The 17,383-nt window shown below is 48.2% G+C and overlaps 1 protein-coding gene across 12 annotated transcripts in view; it reads left to right on the forward strand.

Moving 5' to 3' along the window:
• Positions 1-17,383, forward strand: part of LOC142854135 (H-2 class I histocompatibility antigen, L-D alpha chain-like) — a 142,791-nt gene that overhangs the window by 46,559 nt on the left and 78,849 nt on the right. For 2 of the 12 annotated variants that reach the window (XM_075979263.1, XM_075979264.1), the window contains exons 2-7: positions 359-628; positions 816-1,091; positions 2,700-2,975; positions 3,103-3,231; positions 3,412-3,444; positions 3,643-3,690. The exons of 5 other annotated variants lie outside the window; for them this stretch is intronic. In XM_075979263.1, coding sequence (XP_075835378.1) covers positions 359-628; positions 816-1,091; positions 2,700-2,975; positions 3,103-3,231; positions 3,412-3,444; positions 3,643-3,690 — 1,032 coding nt within the window. Of the gene's footprint in view, positions 1-24; positions 154-358; positions 629-815; positions 1,092-2,699; positions 2,976-3,102; positions 3,232-3,411; positions 3,445-3,642; positions 3,691-3,829; positions 4,254-17,383 lie in introns of those variants that run through there. 5 more of the 12 variants (XM_075979265.1, XM_075979262.1, XM_075979272.1 and 2 more) reach the window with 5 other exon arrangements.

The raw sequence follows: 17,383 nt of genomic DNA on the forward strand, positions 1-17,383 counted from the left end.
AGGGAACCAACCAGCGTCGCCGCGGGCAATGGTTCTAAAGTCCACGGAGTCCTCGCAACTCAGAGACACCCCAGATCTGAGATGGGGCGATGGCACCGCACTGGCTGCTCTTGCTGCTGGCGGCCGCCCTAGTCCAGACCCAGACCCGCGCGGGTGAGTGCGGGGTCGGGAGGGAACCGGGCTCTGCGGGGAGGGCGGGGGCGGCACCGGGGAAGCCGCGTCCCCGCGTGGCCCAGCCGGACCCTCCCGCCCCCTCTCCACCCCCGTCACGAGCTTCGCGCCCTGCTCCCCTCCCGGCCCGCGATGCTGCCCGGGGTCCAGGGAGCAGAGTCGGGGTCTCACCGCGCACCGCCCCCAGGCTCGCACTCTCTGCTGTATTTCTCCACCATCGTGGCCCGGCCCGGCCTCGGGGAGCCCCGGTTCATCTCTGTCGGCTACGTGGACGACACGCAGTTCGTGCGCTACGACAGCGACGCGGAGACTCCACGAGAGGAGCCACGGGCGCCGTGGGTGAAGCAGGAGGGGCCGGAGTATTGGGAGAGGCAGACACAGAAGGCCAAGAACAGCGAGCAGATTTACCGAGTGAGCCTGAGAATCCTGCTTGACTACTACAACCAGAGCGAGGGCGGTGAGTGACCGCGGACGGAGGTCACGACCCCTCCAGGTCCCTACCCACCACCAGAGTAGCCTAAGGTACCAGGTCCAAGATTTGGCAGGAGAGCAGGGACCAGACATGGTTTCGCTTTCAGTTTAGAGGAGGGCGCGGGTGAAGGGGGCAGGGCAGGTGAACGGGGCTGACCGCGGGGTCCCCGCAGGCTCTCACACCGTCCAGCGGATGTATGGCTGTGAGGTGGGGTCGGACTGGCGCCTCCTCCGAGGTTATCATCAGGCCGCCTACGATGGCCGCGATTACATCGCCCTGAACGACGATCTTAAAACGTGGACAGCAGCGGACACGGCGGCGCAGATCACCCAGCGCAAGTGGGAGCAGGCTGGTGCTGCAGAGAGACGGAAGGCCTATCTGGAGGGCCTGTGCGTGAAGTCTCTGCAAAGATACCTGGAGAAGGGGAAGGACGCACTGCTGCGCACAGGTGCGGGGACCGCGGGCAACTCCTCCCTCTGCCCTCGGGCTGGGCTCAGTCCTGAGGAAGAGGAAACCTTCACGGGGGTCATGCCCCTGTTTCTGAGGGCAGACAGGGTCCCTGGGTCTCCTGATCCAGCATGGCAGGGACTGCACTGACCTCCCAGGGCTCAGCCTTCTCCCTGGACAGTTCCACATCTGTCTCAGGAGGGAGGAGAGAGGATCCCGACATCACCAACAGTGGCTCCTTCAGTCTGCAGCCCCTGTCAGCCATGGCCTCTCCCAGGCCGGGTTCTCTGCCCACACCCAGTGTCTGTGGACACTGAGTCCTGTCATCTGAGTGTGTCAGCCTTACACACCAGGACCGGAGTCTCCTTCACCTGATGGGAGACACGGACTCCCCTACCCTAGGCTGCTTCCCCAGTTTCTAGAACTTTCCAAAGAATAAATTCTCACAGATTCCTGTGTGTCAGGTTTGCATCCATCCCACACCCCAATTCTATCTCTTCCTAGATACATTTATGGGGTGCCCTGGACAAATAGTAAATTGTGGATGTTTTCTTTTCTTTCTTTCTTTCTTGTATTCTCTTCCTTTCTCTCTCTCTCTCTCTCTCTCTCTCTCTCTCTCTCTCTCTCTCTCTCTCTCTCTTTCTCTCTCTCCCTCTGTCTCTCTCTTTCTTTTTGTTGCCATTTTGCTTTAAGTTTTTCTTCCTCACTAGGACGTTATTCCTTCTCTCCCTCCCCTGTGTTATCATGTGTATCAGTCTCCACAGGTGCCGTGGGGACTGACACTCTGGATAATTAGACAAGTTAAGTCAGTGATCTCTTTAAATGAGAAAGATTCCTGGGAGATTAGACTATTATCAGCCAGAGTTAACCTTCCAGAGTCCCCTGCTCTCCCTCTGACCCAACAAGTTACAGTGTAGGCCTAGTGGATTAGGAACTGAACTTCCTCAGAGACAGGGTCTTCTGCACCTCCAGGACTGGAGTGACAGGGAAGATCCGCACACCCTGTGAGCACCACTGTGTCCCAGTGAGTGCTGCACTGGGCTCCACAGCACACTTCAGGGATCCTGGGTGACAATACCTGGTATGTTGTCTCCCAGAGACAGGGGTTAGGAAGTCATTTTCTCTGGCTGAGTGTCACAGGTTCACCACAATTGTTTCACACAGTTTGGTGATGGCTGTTCACTTGGATTCACAGTTGAACTGGTCAGCAAGATGGACACAGTGCTTGTTCCCCAATGGTGGCAGCAGGAGTTGGTGGCGCCCTTCATGTAGTCCAATCATCTTAATTTCTTATTCCTGTAGGAGTTTAATCACAAATAAATCAATTATTTTCCATTCCCTCATCCTTTTTCTACATCACTTATTCTATTGAAAGTCAAATAAGATCATGCTGATCTCCTGGCTTATATAGATTACCTCTTAGTTTCTAGGCCCCTCAGGAAAATGTGCAGTTCTGTGATGAGGGGACCAGCTCTACCTGCACGTCACTAGTCTAATGACAGAAGTGTTCAAATAGTGACATAGTTGAGTGTTATCATTGATTTAACTTTGTTTTTACAGATTTCAGTTTATCTTGTTAATTGTGGGATTTCTTAAATCTTCCACACAGACCCCCCAAAGGCACACATGACCCATCATCCTGGACCTAAAGGTGATGTCACCCTGAGGTGCTGGGCCATGGGCTTCTACCCTGCTGACATCACCCTGACCTGGCAGAGGGAGGAGGAGGAACAGACTCAGGACATGGAGCTGGTGGAGACCAGACCTTCTGGAGATGGAACCTTCCAGAAGTGGGCATCTCTCATGGTTCCTTCTGGGGAGGAGCACAAATACACATGCCATGTGTACCATGAGGGGCTGCCTGAACCCCTCACCCTGAAATGGGGTAAGGAGGGAGTGGGTGCAGAGCTGGGGTCAGGGAAAGCTGGAGCCTTCTGCAGACCCTGAGGAGGGTCACTGCTGAGAGGTGGGGTCATGACCCTCACCTTCCCTCCCTGTCCTTCCCTTCTCAGAGCCTCCTCAGTCTACGGTCCCCATCATGGCAGTCATTGCTTGTCTGGTTCTCCTTGGAGCTGTGATCATTGGAGCTGTGATCATTGGAGCTGTGGTGGTTGTTGTGATGAAGAGGAGGAGAAACACAGGTAGGAAAGGGCAGTTTCTGAGTTCTCTCTCAGCCCCTTTTAGAAGTGTGCTCTGCCTCATTAATGGGAAACACATCCACAGCCCTCATTGCTCCTGTCTCTAACCTGGGTCTGCTGTCAGTTCTGGAAACTTCCTAGGTCGAGGACTTCCCTGATCTCTCACAGCTTTTCTTCTCACAGGTGGAAGAAGAGGGAACTATGCTCCAGCTCCAAGTAAGTGTGAGGAACAGGATTGTTCCTGAAGCCTTTGAGTTGAAGCTGCATTATTTGAGGATCTCTGGCAATCCATAATAGCTCCTCCAGCAAAATATGGTCCCTGTTGTTACCTTTCCATTAACATATATATATATATATATATATATATATATATATATATATATATATATATATATATATATAATTTCACTATAGGCAGAGACAGTTCCCAGAGCTCTGATGTGTCTCTCCCAGACTGTAAAGGTAAAACTCTTGGGACTGACTTGGGGAGGGGCAGAGTGGACATGATTGGGTTTCAGGGACTCTCAAATCACCTTTGAGTGAGTGGTGGGTTGCTGGGATGTTGTCTTCACCATGATTGTTCATGACTCTTGTTCTGTAGTGTGAAGACAGCTGCCTGGTGTGGATGGAGTGACAGACGATGTGTCCAGGTCTCTCCTGTGACATCCAGAGCCCTCAGTTCACCCTCAGCAATAGTGTCTGATGGTCCCTGTGATCCTAGGGGTTCACTGTGAAGAACTGGGGAGCCCAGCCCACCCCTGCACACCTATCCCTATCTCTGCACTGCCCTGTTCCCTTCCACAGCCAACCTTCCTGTTCCTGCAGACAGGAGGGGACATCTCCATCCTGTCTCCTCCATGCTGCCCTGAGCTGTAGCCCTGACTTCCCCACTGAAAATATGAATCTGAATGTGAACTTGATTGTTCATGTCCTTGATCTCAAAGGTTGATTGGTGGTCAAATAAAGGATTGAGATATGTAGAGTTTATGGAGGAAATAAAAGGCAGCATGGAGAACCTCCCAGAATCTGTGTTCACGATGCTCTGCATCTGGTGGGACAGGAAGAGGCTGTGGGAGCAGCCAGCCACTAGCTCTTACCTAAACCTCAGTCCAAAATGGTGATCCTGCCTCCAGGAATCTCAGAAAGAGACTGTGTCTGAGAGCAGTTTCCTCCCATTTTGTAATCCTCTCTAGGGCTGTCGTTAAAGGTGTGCATCACTGGGATTTAGGGAAGGCACTGCCTGGTTGCTATGGGAACTAGTGTGGTTACTGGGATTAAAGGTGTGTGTCACCACTGCCTGGTAGTAAGGCTGACCAGTGGGGCTGTTTTACTCTGATCTATAGGCAAGCTTTATTTTATTTTATTTTATTAAATAAAATTTTATTTTATTAAAGTAAAAATCAAATGCTACTACATTTTCCTTTTGTTTAAAATAAAAAACTATGACTAATGTAAGAAAAGCTATATACAATAAGTACAATAACTATATACAATATATTCAGGCAATAAATACATCAACAATGTCTAGTCCATTTGCATTTGACAAATTCAGAGAAAATACTCCATATCTCTATCTTGGTGAGTCCAAAGTCTTGTACCTAATTTCCTTTCTATTATAACTTGCTTTCTGTGTCTAGTAAACAAGGAAAACTAACTATCTAGTCTTCCACTCCCTCAGAGACCCAAGAAGGAAATATATTAACTGAGTAAGCAGGAAGTGTGAGCAAGCAACTTCCAAAAAATGTGATAAATGATGGAAACAGCTGGGTACCTGGACAGTCACCCTAAGTTCCTCTGCAATATTGGGGCTTCCATCTTCAGCCTACAGGTCTAGCATATCCGACAGACTGTTCTGTGAAGCTGGATATTTTGTGTGCTGCTTATCAAATTAGGACAGCATTCTGTCAGCAGTCGAGGCAAGGGCATTTTCTTGCCCAGTGTCTTACTTTTGCCAGAGAGAAAGTAAACTCCATGTGGAGTTTCTTCGATGTCCATTATCTTCTCTGAAGTAGATTGGTGCTGTCAGGAGCAGACGTGTCTCCTTGCCATGAACAAGAAGAACATAGGCTATTAAAACATCTTAAATGCCATAGTCTGTAGATCTCTGAAGTGATTGAAGATGACCTGGTCCATATATTGTCGACTGTAGCCCACGTATGAGGAGAAACAACGTAGCTTTTCTTTTTAAGACCTCGCTTAATAATATACACGCTAAGTTCATCCATTTTCCTGAGTATTTTGTGATTACATTGTTTACAGCCGAACAGTATTCCATTGTATATGGATACCAAATGTCCATTATCTTCTCATCCACTGATGGACTAAACCCAATTCTTCACTCTAGTGAAAAAACACCAATAACCATGAGGTGTAAATATCTCACCAATAGGGTGTGGACTTCCGCCCAGGAGCAAAATAGCTGGGTCATACGGTAGTTCTAGCTTCAATTTTTTTTTAAAGAAATGAGCAAAATGATTTCCACAAAGACAGTATTAATTTGTGTGTGTGTGTGTGTGCGCACGCATGCACGCGCACACACACAGAGAAGTGAGTAAGGGCTCCTCTCTCCCCATGTTCTCTCCAACATTTTCTGTCAGATTTGTTGATGACAGCCTTTCTGACTGGGGTGAAGCGCTATCTCTAAGCAGTTTTATCATCTTTATTTCACTCTTTCATGTGGATGAGGGTTTTGTCTGCATGTGTGCATGTGCACCATGTGTGTGCCTGGTGTCTGGGCTCAGAAGAGGGTGTCAGGTCCCTGGGGCTGGAGTTACACACAGTGCATCTAACCCAGGTCCTCTCCAGAGCATCAAGTGCCTTCACCTCTGAGCCAGCTCTCCAGCCCCTCGAAGTAGTTTAATCTGCATGTCATAAGGGCTAGAGATACCAAGCACACTAAATACCTAGTGGCCATTTGAGATTTTCTTTTATTAAGATAACTGTCTATTCAATTCTCTCGACCATTAGTTGATTGACAATGTTTGTTCCTTGTATTTAGTTTCTGCAGTTCTTCCTAAACTGAGGACTCTAGTCCCCTGTATGCAGTCCAGCTGGTATAGATTTCCTGCTATGTGGCTTCTGTTCTCTCTGCTGATTGTGTCCTATGCTGTGGACTTTGTTTTCATGCTGATGCGTGGCCTCATTGGCTCCTGTGGTATTGCTGTTCTATCCTAAGTTCTTGCTTACCCCAGTATCTGGAAGGGCCTCCCCTAGGCTGTCTTCTTGAAGTTTCATGTTTCAGGATTTGAACATACTAAACTTTCTGCTCTATTCAAGGTTTACTTTTGTACAAGGTGAAATGCGAGAATCTAAATTCATCTTCTCAGCTAGAAAAACAGTGTTGCAGCATCGTGTGTAGAATGGGCTTTTATCCGATATGTTTTGCATTCTTTGTCTAAAATTAAGTCTGCATAGCTTTGTCGTTTTATGTCCAGGATCTCTATCCTATGCCTTTGATTTCCTGCCTGTTTTATGCCTGTTCCAGGCTGTCTTTGCACTGTAGCTCAGCAGGGTAATTTGAGGTTGGGAGTGCAGCCCCACAGCAGTGCTCTTTTCTTTGCTTTCTTTTTCCTTTCTTTTGTTTTCAAGACAGGGCTTCTCTGTGTCACAGCCCTACTGGCTCTGTAGACAGGACTGGCCTGGAACTCACAGACATCCACATGCCTCTGCCTCACAAGTCCTGAGTTTAAAGAAGTGTTCAACCTTGCCCAGCTTCGAGCACTTGTCTTAATCCTTAGGATTGTTGCTTGTTTGTGGTCTTTTTCATTCCACACTAATTCTTTATTTTTCTTCTAAAACTATGGACTATATCAGAGTTTAGATAATATTGCATTATACTTGTAGATTAATTTTGGTGGTATGGCCGTTTTCACAACATTACTCTGCCAGTCCAGGAGCATGGAATTTTTTCTCTGATGTCCTATGTTTGTATCTTGAAGTTTTTGTTGTAGATTTCTTTCATTTCTTTGGTGAGATATATTTCTAAACACTTGATTCTGATAAAGTTACTTTGAATGTTGTACATTTTCTAAAATACACTGCTGACATAAATGAAGGCTACATTTTTATATTGATTTATGTATCTGGCAACCATAAGGGTTTATTTGGTCCCAGAGTTTTCCTGTGGATGCAACAGGGTCTTTTAAGTAAAGAATTGTGTTGTCTGGAAATAGAGATATTTAAGGATATTTGTAGGCCCATATTTCTGTATGGTGTGCTCCTTCCTTTATACTTTGGAGGCTATCTTATAGAGATCCTCATTCAGGCCTACATGACACCTAACATACTCGGCAAACAGGTAGATGCAGATGTGACAAAAGGCCATTCACCTGGTTACCTAGGATACAGCCTAATGTATTTTCCCGCTCAATTTATGTGATGGTATATAAGCTGTTTGAATAATAAACTCAAAAAGATCGTCAGAAGAAAAAACCCTGAGTTGCCCTTCCATGGTGACCGTGTAAGTTGTGTCTGATTATTCCTTGCGTCTCCGTATCAGTCCAGTTAGGGAAAACAGTTATCTGTGTTGGAGCGACACGGGCTCCAACAGATATTCCACACTGCAACTAAAGAAGGCGAGTCTTTGATGGGAGAGCTGGGGTTGCGGGAGGCAGCATTTGACACACAACTCAGTGGTCCAGCCTGCATTGTGTTTACAGGACTCAGGCAAAGCTGATCCAACAAGGGCCAAAAGAACTGCACGGGGCTCTGTTTATACCAGTGAGTGCTCTAGTCGGCAGGGGCAGCATTGGGTCCCTGCCTGGTTTGGATCGCCATGCTAACCAAATACACAGGCTCATAGAGCTTTCTGAAGGAGGTACCGGGAAGGACACTCAAGACTAGGAAACACAGCTGGATCCTGGCAGGGCGGGATTGGCAAAAGAGAAATACGAAACACCTCGGTGACACTGGAGGCTTCAGGGCTGAGTAGCAATTCATATAGAGGTGAAGCAGAGTCCCCTCCACCCCCTAACCCCATGTTGCTCTTGGTACAACATGGGATGTGTGATGTTCATCTCTTGTAGGATGGGAGACTACAGTGAGACTAGAGGCCTCAGGTCGAATGTGGACTTTGTCTTAAGCCCAACAGATGTACTGGTCTGTTTGAACTCTTGGTCTCAAGTCGGTGGAACTCTGTGAGGTCAGGAGAAATGGCCATGTTAGAAGAGATGTGTTACTGGGGACAGACATTAAGGTTTCAAAAGCCCAGTGCAGCATTTTTATTTTTTTTATTTTTATTTATTTAATTTTTTTTTTTTTTCAAGACAGGGTTTCTCTGTGGTTTTGGAGCCTGTCCTGGAACTAGCTCTTGTAGACCAGGCTGGTCTCGAATTCACAGAGATCCGCCTGCCTCTGCCTCCCGAGAGCTGGGATTAAAGGCGTGCGCCACCACCACCCAGCCCCTTTTCCCTTTTTAAAAACAACCTAAATTGACATAAGAGGGATGGTGGGCTCATAGCGTGGTCTACCTGCAGGAATGAAAGTATGTCACATACAGAGCACACACATCTGTGCAGTGGTCGCTGTCACTGCAGAATACTGCTGCTTTACATGGCTGAAACTGTTTCCATTGGCTGGAGACAGTGACAATGGGAAACGCCCGCCCAGCTAAGAATCAGATTCTTATTTTCACTGCTGAAATTCACATAGCCGGAAAGTGGCAGAATGGAGGTGTCCCCTCCTGTCTGTGCTGGGAAGAGGAAACTTGGTTCTAGAAAGGAACACAGGGTCAGTGTGCTGTTAGGCAGGGGTGGGCCTTTGAGATCTTCATTGTTCTCACAGGACAGGTCAATCAAGAGATTTGCTGTTCCTTGAGTCAGAACTTCTTAGTCCCACAAGGCAGTTGTCTGAAGCTATAGCACAAGAGTCAGTATAAAGACATCTCATTGTCCATATCATGACTCATTGAAATGTCTTCATCTGAGAAGTCATGGACCCAGTCCTCTCCTCCTTGACTCAACCCCAATCCCAGGCCCCCAGGATGTCACATTTTCAAGCCTCCAGACCCAAGACAGAGCTTTAGGCACTGCTTCTGCCAGAAGAAGAAGAAAGGACAAGGCACATTCAGGAGACTGAGAGGATGTGGCTGAAGGAGGAATTAGGGGCTGGCCTGACCAGACATGGGACAGTGTGGAAATACCGCGTGGAGTGCGAGCCTGGGGGCAGCGCGCAGTGAGACCCCAGCCCTGCTCCCGGGACCCCGGGCAGGAGTGCGGGCCAGGAGGGGAGCAGGGTGTAGGGCTCTGGACTCCACTGGAGAATGGGCCACACAAGAACACTGCTTCCCCAGTGCCGCCCCCGCCCTCCCCGCAGAGTTTCCCTCCCGACCCCGCACTCACCCGTACCGCGCGGGTCTGGGTGGGGGCCAGGGCAGCCACCAGCAGCAGGAGAGCTCAGGGCACGAGAGTCCAAGGCAGAGCCGCACAAAGCCGGGCGGACTTTGTAACTTGCAATGAGAGATTTTTATTATGTTCTCCAGGAACCCACGCCCAGTGAGTTGAAATTACTCTTGTTGTGAGGAGGAACCTGGCAGCAAGGAAGAGCAAGACTGAAACCACTTGTTGTCTACATTTCCCAGCCCAAACCTCACCCTCAGTAATCAGACCATAAAAGCCACTACTGAGGACGTGGGATTTGTCCTGACTCCATCCTCTGCACGGAGGTCTGTCTGTGACATCCCCTTCTTGAACCCTGGCCCAGAATTCTCCTGATGGTTTTCCAAGGAGAAACCAGCTGGATAACTACACCTGTTTGCCCTTTCCCACCCACCACCCACCCCCAAATCCTCATGATGACCCTGAGCTGATCAGTGCAGAGATGGTTTCTCTTTAAAGCAGAGGCGCTGGCCAGCAAGCACCACACAGACTCCCACAGAGACCAGGCTCCTGTGTTCACCTGCAGTGGGCAGCTCACACTGCCAAGCCTGACAGCACAGGAATCTGTGTTCTTCATAGGTGAATTGAGTGGGTTAAAACAGCCACGTGCTAGACCCACCGTCTCCCCAGTGTTTGTCACAGATGGTGCATCCCTAGCCTCAGCTTTTGTGTGGGACAAAGACCTTCCTTCCCCAGCCTAAGTTTCTGTGAAGCCAAAACATAACTTCAATGCAGCTGTCTGCCTACCCTGCAGGTGAATATGGCTGTTTCTTTCCTCTGAGCTCCCCAGCTCATGGTTTCAACAGCTGCTCGGTTTTATTCTCCCTTTCCCAGGATGGATTTGGGTGTTGCTCTAATACACCCAGAAGACTCTGTCACTGTCAGGCGTCCCTACAGTCCCCATCAACACAGAGGCCAGCCTGGGATCCCCCTTAGAACCCACACCCACACTGGAGTCAGCTCTCTCTAGTGGCTGGTGTCTTGCCCACTGCACAGATTACTGTGCAAACTCAAGACCTCTAGAGCCCCAGACTACTGCTTTGAAAAACTAAGGACAGAATTCAAAGAACTCCAGGGAGTGAGCATTTCACTCTGGCAGTGCTGGGTGCCAGGGGCTGCAGGAGCAGCAGTGTTGGAGCACAGGCAGAACACAGAAAGCCCACGTCCTGCTCAGGGCTGAGGTGACTGACTTCTGGGGCACTGTCTGCTCCTCTCCCTGACTGTAAAATATTAAAAAAAATGTAGCCTGGGGGGGGGGATGTGGAGAGATGGCTCAGTGGTTAAGAGCACTGATTGTTCTTCCAGAGGTCCTGAGTTCAATTCCCAGCAACCACATGGTGGCTCACAACCACCTGTAATAAAATCTGGTGCCAACTTCTGACCTGAAGGGACACATGTAGGCAGAACATTGTATACATGATAAATAAATCTTTTTTTTTTTAAGTAGCCTGGGCTGGAGAGGATGTGGGGTAAAGGGAACACTCCTCCTCCATCACTGGTGGGAGTGCAAACTGGTACAGCCCTTTTGTATATCAGTATGGCAATTTCTCAGAAAATTAGGAGACGACCTACCTCAAGACCCAGCAATATCACTTTTGGGTATATACCCAAAGGATGTTTAATTGTACCACAAGGACATGTTCATAGCAGCATTGTTTGTCATAGCTAGAACCTGGAAACAACCTAAATGCCCTTCAATTGAAGAATGGATAAGGAAAATGTGATACATTTACACAATGGAGTACTACACAGCAGAAAAAAATAAAGACATCTTGAATTTTGCAGGAAAATGGATGGAGCTAGAAAACATCATTTTGAGTGAGGTAACCTAGACACAGAAAGACAAATATGTACTCACTCATAAGTGGCTTTTAGACAAAATCAAAAAAACTAGCCTACAATTCACAATCCTAGAGAACCTAGACAACAATGAGGACACTAAGAGAGACATACATGGATCTAATCTACATGGGAAATAGAAAAAGACAAGATCTCCTGAGTAAATTGGGAACATGGGGACCATGAGAGAGGGTAGATGGGAAGGGGATAAAAAGGGAAAGAGGGGAGCAGAGAAAAATATATAGCTCAATAAAAACAATAAAAAAGGTAGCTGGGCAGAGGGCTTGCAGACCTCCAAAGGAACCACCAAATCCAGTGACCTCTTGAAGCAACAAATCCAGTCTGTACGGTCAAAAACAATATCTACACAGTGAAAACCTCAGGCGATTTGGTGAACTTGGGGCAGATCAGACACCAGGAGGTGAAGGCAGTGTAGTGCAGCCCAAGGACGGTCCTTGGGTTTCAGGGCCAATTGTGCAGGGTTTTGCCTTCACTGTGACAATTCACATTTCTTGGATCCTATTCTTTCCCACCAGGACCATATTCTGAAGCTTTGGTCCTGGTGACTTGCACAGGGCATGCTTGGATACTAGGGCTGGGGACAGGCCGGACAGGGAACTAGGAGGTGACCAGTATGGCATGTCCCACCAGCTGACACTTAATCCTGTTGGCTGTGAACTTGAAGGCCTGGAGGAAGACCCTTGCTTTAGTCATCCACCCAGAAGCCATCAGGAAATGAAAAAGTGTGCTTCCTGGGCTCTGGCAGGACCTGGAATCCACAAGCAGCAGCAGCAGGTGGCACAGGTAGCTCTGAGTTTGAGAGTTCATGGGAGCTGAGAGGTCCTTGGTGCAGCACAGCCATGTCAGCCAGAAGCCCTGGCCTCTGGAGTTGCTGGATGCAGCCAGGCTGGTCCACAGAATTCTGAGATTGAATGGAGAGGAGGCAGCCTTATGGTTCCAGGTAGAAAGAGAGAAGCTTTGCTACCAATTCTCATAACAGAATTCTTTGCCTTCTCAATGCAGCAATCACCAGCAGCAGGACCTGATGGAGCCTCACAGTCACTGGGGTCTTGCTGTTCATGGCCCTTGGGGACTCATCACCAAGGTCCCCAGGTCCTGTGTAACAGGGCTGCTCTAGGCAACACCTACCCTGGGCAGCACCACCTGCATCCAGTACCTAAACTGCCATCTCACATACTGGATGCAGGGGTTCCCAAGTCAGTTAGTTGCACAAGCCCGCATTCCCACCCCACAACCCCACCTGCCACTGTGGCTAGTCCCATATTTTGCTGAACTAGCATGTCACAGCCAAGGAGGATCAGGACCACCTTGAACTGTCTGGTACAGGAAGGAGTTCAGCTCAGTCACAAGTACAGTCCAGAGGAGCTGCGGGTCTCCACTCCCTGGTTTGTATAACACCCAGCACCTTGGATTTGGTTTGCTGTGGACCTGGGAGACTCGGCTGTTCCTCCAGTAAGAATCTCTGAGTTCATCCTCACTAGCTTTCCAGCCCTGGGTCCCTGTAAGTTCAGCCATGAAAGGGAGACATCCCTGAACTCAGTGCAGGCCTGCAGACACACTTTGCTCCTACACAGCCTTTTTAAAGGCAAAAAAGAAAGAATGAGCAAAGAAAAAACTCCTTTTTAAAATGATTTAAAACAACATATCCATATTGAGTTTGCTGCTGGCCTAGTGGGAATTCCGTGGACTCTTTTTTTAAAAACAGAAATATAATTGTTGCATTTAATGTTTTTTTTTGAAACCCAAATGATCAAATTCATTAATGTTGCATCTAACAGCCAGGGATGTTACATAGTTGATGGAGGAAGGTCATTGGTTAAATAAAGAAACTGCCTTGGCCCTGATAGGACAGAAAATTAGGTAGGCGGAGTAAACAGAACAGAATGCTGGGAGGAAGAGGAAGTGAGGTCAGACTCGATAGCTCTCCTCTCTGGGGCAGACCTGATGAAGCTCCGACCCAGGATGGATGTAGGCTAGAATCTTCCTGGTAAGCGCACGTTGGGGTGCTACACACATTAACAGAAATGGGTAATCAAGATGTAAGAATTAGCCAGTAAGAAGCTAGAGCTAATGGGCCAAGCAGTGTTTAAACGAATACAGTTTGTGTGTTGTTATTTTGGGGCATAAGCTAGCCAGGCGAGAGCAGGGTGGACAAAAAGCAGGCCCGCAGCTCCCCACTACACATAGAGAACCCCCCACTCCCAGACAATGTTTCTCTGTGTAGCCCTGACTTTTCTGGAACTCGCATTGTAGACCAGGCTGGCTTAGAAATCATAGAGATCGTCCTGCCTCTGCATCCCAAGTGCTGTAATTAAAGGTGCGCACGACCGCCTGACCCCTCCTTCAGTCTTTATACTTGTGGGCACATCTTCATCCCAGGGAGTCCAGGACTCCACGGATTGGCTGCTTCCTCTACAAGATCCTCATGTAGGAACGAGAATATTGTTGCTAGGGAGATTCAGATTTTAAGTAAAGGAAACAGCTTGAGGTGCCCCAGAGTCTGCTTTGAACCCCTGCTCAGGGAACTCAATGCCAGCTCCTCTCCTTCAAAACCTTTACCTCAGCACAGCCACCATTGGCACCCCTCCTTCAGACAAATTCTCTTGAGGCTCTGAGTGTGGATTGTTCATTTTTTTTTTTTTTACCATAGGCAAGGACAGCGCAGAGCTATGATGTCTTTCACAGACTGTAAAAATGACACATTGAAGATGAAGTGGGGGTGGGACAAAGGGGACATGAATGGTTCACAGGGACTCTGAGAATTTGCACCTGTGAGTGAGGGGTGGGTGTCGTCTTCACAGTGACTGCCCATGACTCTTGTTCTGTAGTGCGGAGACAGCTGCCTAGTGTGCACTGAACGACAGAAGACTTGGTCAGGCCTCTGCTGTGATGTCCAGAGCCCAGCAGTTGTCTTAGGCAACAGTGCGTGATGTTCCCGGTGATCTCAACGTGAAGAACTGGGGAGCCCAGCCCAGCCGTGCACACCAGGATCCTGTCACTACACCGTCCTGTGTTCCCTTCCCCAGCCAACCTTCCTTGTCAGCCAACTGGAGAAGACATCTCCATCCTGTCAGCTCCATGCTGCCCTGAGCTGCAGCTCATGGCTTCACTGAAAATAAGAATCTGAACGTGAACTTGATGGTTCAGATTCTTCACCTGAGGTTTCATTGGTCGGTAAATTGAAGGGGTGATTTTTTACAGTTTCGGGGGGAAATAAATGGCAGCATAGAGAACCTTGTGGAACCTGTGTTCACTGTGCTGTGTCCCTGGTGGGATGAGATGAGGCTGTGGGAGCTGAGTGTACACAGGGCTGTGCCCAGGGGGAGCACAGTATGTTGTGGGCTTTGATGTGGTCACTCCTCAGCTCTGTCATCTCCTGCTCTAGTCTTCTCTTCCCTCAGTAACCAGATGCTGACAGGGCCTCTGATCAGACATGGCCAGAGCCTAGTCCTGTCCCCAGAATGATCACAGCCATGCAGCTGTGACAGGTCAACCTGGGCTCCATCCTGGCTGTGGCCCTCTTCCCTAGTTTCTGTGAAGGACCAGGCCTGTTCTTACTGAGATGGTGCGGATCCTTCTTCCTTGGGCCCCAGGGTGACAGTCAGGGGCTCCGGATCCAGAGACCCAGCCCTGGGTGGATGGGAGGGAGGCTCCTCCTGCTGAGCTGAGAAGAAAGCTGTGATGAAGGAATTGCACATCTCTAACCCAGCACTTGGTGAATCTACTTTTTTGGCCAGTCTGTTCATAGTGAACAACCAGACCTATATAGAGAGATCCTGTCTAAAAACAAAAACAAAACCCAAAAAACAAACAAAATTAGGAAATCTTGCTGAGGGCTCACACTTTGACATCCTTGATTATCTTGATGGGGTCTTGAGTACAACAGATCCTCAGACCTAACCACTAATTGGGAAGGCACAATGGGGTGAGAGTTGTTGAGAAGTGGGTACAGTTAGGTAGGGGTGAGGAGGTCAGGGGCAGCTGTAAGGTGCAGTGACTAGAAAACCACAACAGACTATAGCTTCCAGAGATCTGGAAGAGAAGATCCTGAATGTTTTCACCAAAGAAACCGCACACAGCTGAGATGTGTGTATTCCCATTTAGACCTTATAACATGTATATGTGGATGGAACCACCAAAGGATAGCCCACAAATACGAATAACTTTAATGTTTCATTCAGTAGTTAAAAAGTAGCCTGGGGCCGGGGGTGCTGGAGAGATGGATCGGATCAGAGGTCGACCTGCCCAGCAGGTCCTAAGTTACTCCAGGGTCTGAAGAGGCACTATCTGAAAGACATGGGGGGGGGGGGGACAGACGCCAAGCAGTATTCCTTGTCAAGGCATCCGTTTATTGAAGCAAGTTTCATGTCTTAAATACTCCTCAGAAAGGAGCCAGGGCAAGGGGGAACTGAGGAAAGGGGGAAGGGAAGGAGGAGCTCGGTAGCTAGGCAACTAAGTGGGGCAGTTTGGCAGCTAAGCAGGGCAGTTGCAAGGTCAGTGGCTAGAACACCTGCTGTTAGTGATAAGCAGCAAGCCGTGAAGACACTCTGTGGTTCTTTCCAGAGCTTGAGTCTCCACGGTCAGCACGTAATGTTTTGGCTAACTTTAAGTTTTCTGTCTCAAGATTTTTACTTCAAGGCCCTGTGAGATGTGAGAAAGAAGAAACCTGACATATGCTCCTTTTTTTTTTTGTCACTCCTCAGCAAGACCAAGGTAAGCAGGTCTTTGACCTTTGACCTCAGGGTCCCTGGCTTAGGCTATGTGGAGGGCGATCCTCATCCCCTGACACCATGCCATGTTGAGCAGGCCTGTACGGCCTCTGTATGATGTGCTGTTCAGGGGAGGGCTCCACAATATTCCCGTCATTGGGCCTCTGCGTGAATCATCAATGAAAAAACTGCGAGGAGCTCTTTTAGGAGGGAGGGCCAGAGAGTGATGAGACATGTTTTAACTTATTTTTTTCTACCAAAGATCCTGCTCCAAGGGTTCCAGGGTTGAGGAGGTGGGTTAGTAAGGTTAGAGAAGGGGTCAAAATCTAAATTTTTTAACATATGCATTAAACTCAAACATTTTACAGGGTGTGTCAAACTTTTTCCAACATCTATAAGCAGTTACAAATATCATTAGGTCAATTCCAGTAAGAGTACAATGACAGACATTGTTGTTATTAAATACCACCAGTTCCAGTCTCTGAGCAACAGTTAAAACCCCAATTTCCCCCCTTCTTAAGTGAAGAGGGGTTAATATTTTTAAAATAAAATATGCAACTAATGCTATCTTGATTTTTAACATCAAAGTTCATTCAGTGACCATGGACCTTTTACAATTTAATTGGAGTAAAATACTGACGTTTAAACAAAGTTAATTCATGTAAAAGTCATGTCATAGCATGTACAATTCAGTGAGAAAATTCATGGTCCCCAACAGCACAGTGTCTTGTGACAGCTTGAGATTATGGTCTCAGGTTTACGGAGGACAGAGCAGAATTCACAGTGAGGCTGATGACGCTCTTGTCACTAGTGCCTTAGGAACTGATGCTGAGAACCAACCGCTGGGACTCCTCATAACCAAGACTCTGGTTTCCCTGTATGTCTGCTGATCACTTACATCACCAATAGCTTAACTGGCAGAGAAGTCAATGCAAACACCAGTGTCCATACAGGCCAATTAAAATGAGAGGTGCCCACAGCTTCCATCTCCAGTTTCATGGGCAGAAGGTAAATTTGTATTTTGGAGTTAAAACTTGGGCAAAATTCAAGCACTGAAGTTTTTTTTCCCAAAAAGAAAAGTTGTAGAGTTAAAACTCTTTTAAAGAAATGGGGGGGGGGGTGGCTGGAGAGATGGCTCAGTGCTTAAGAGCACTGAATGCTCTTCCAGAGGACCCAGGTTCAATTCCCAGCACCCACATGGCAGCTCACAAC

Source organism: Microtus pennsylvanicus, chromosome 7 (genome assembly GCF_037038515.1).
Source record: "Microtus pennsylvanicus isolate mMicPen1 chromosome 7, mMicPen1.hap1, whole genome shotgun sequence".
In the NCBI taxonomy this organism is placed as follows: Eukaryota; Metazoa; Chordata; class Mammalia; order Rodentia; family Cricetidae; genus Microtus; species Microtus pennsylvanicus.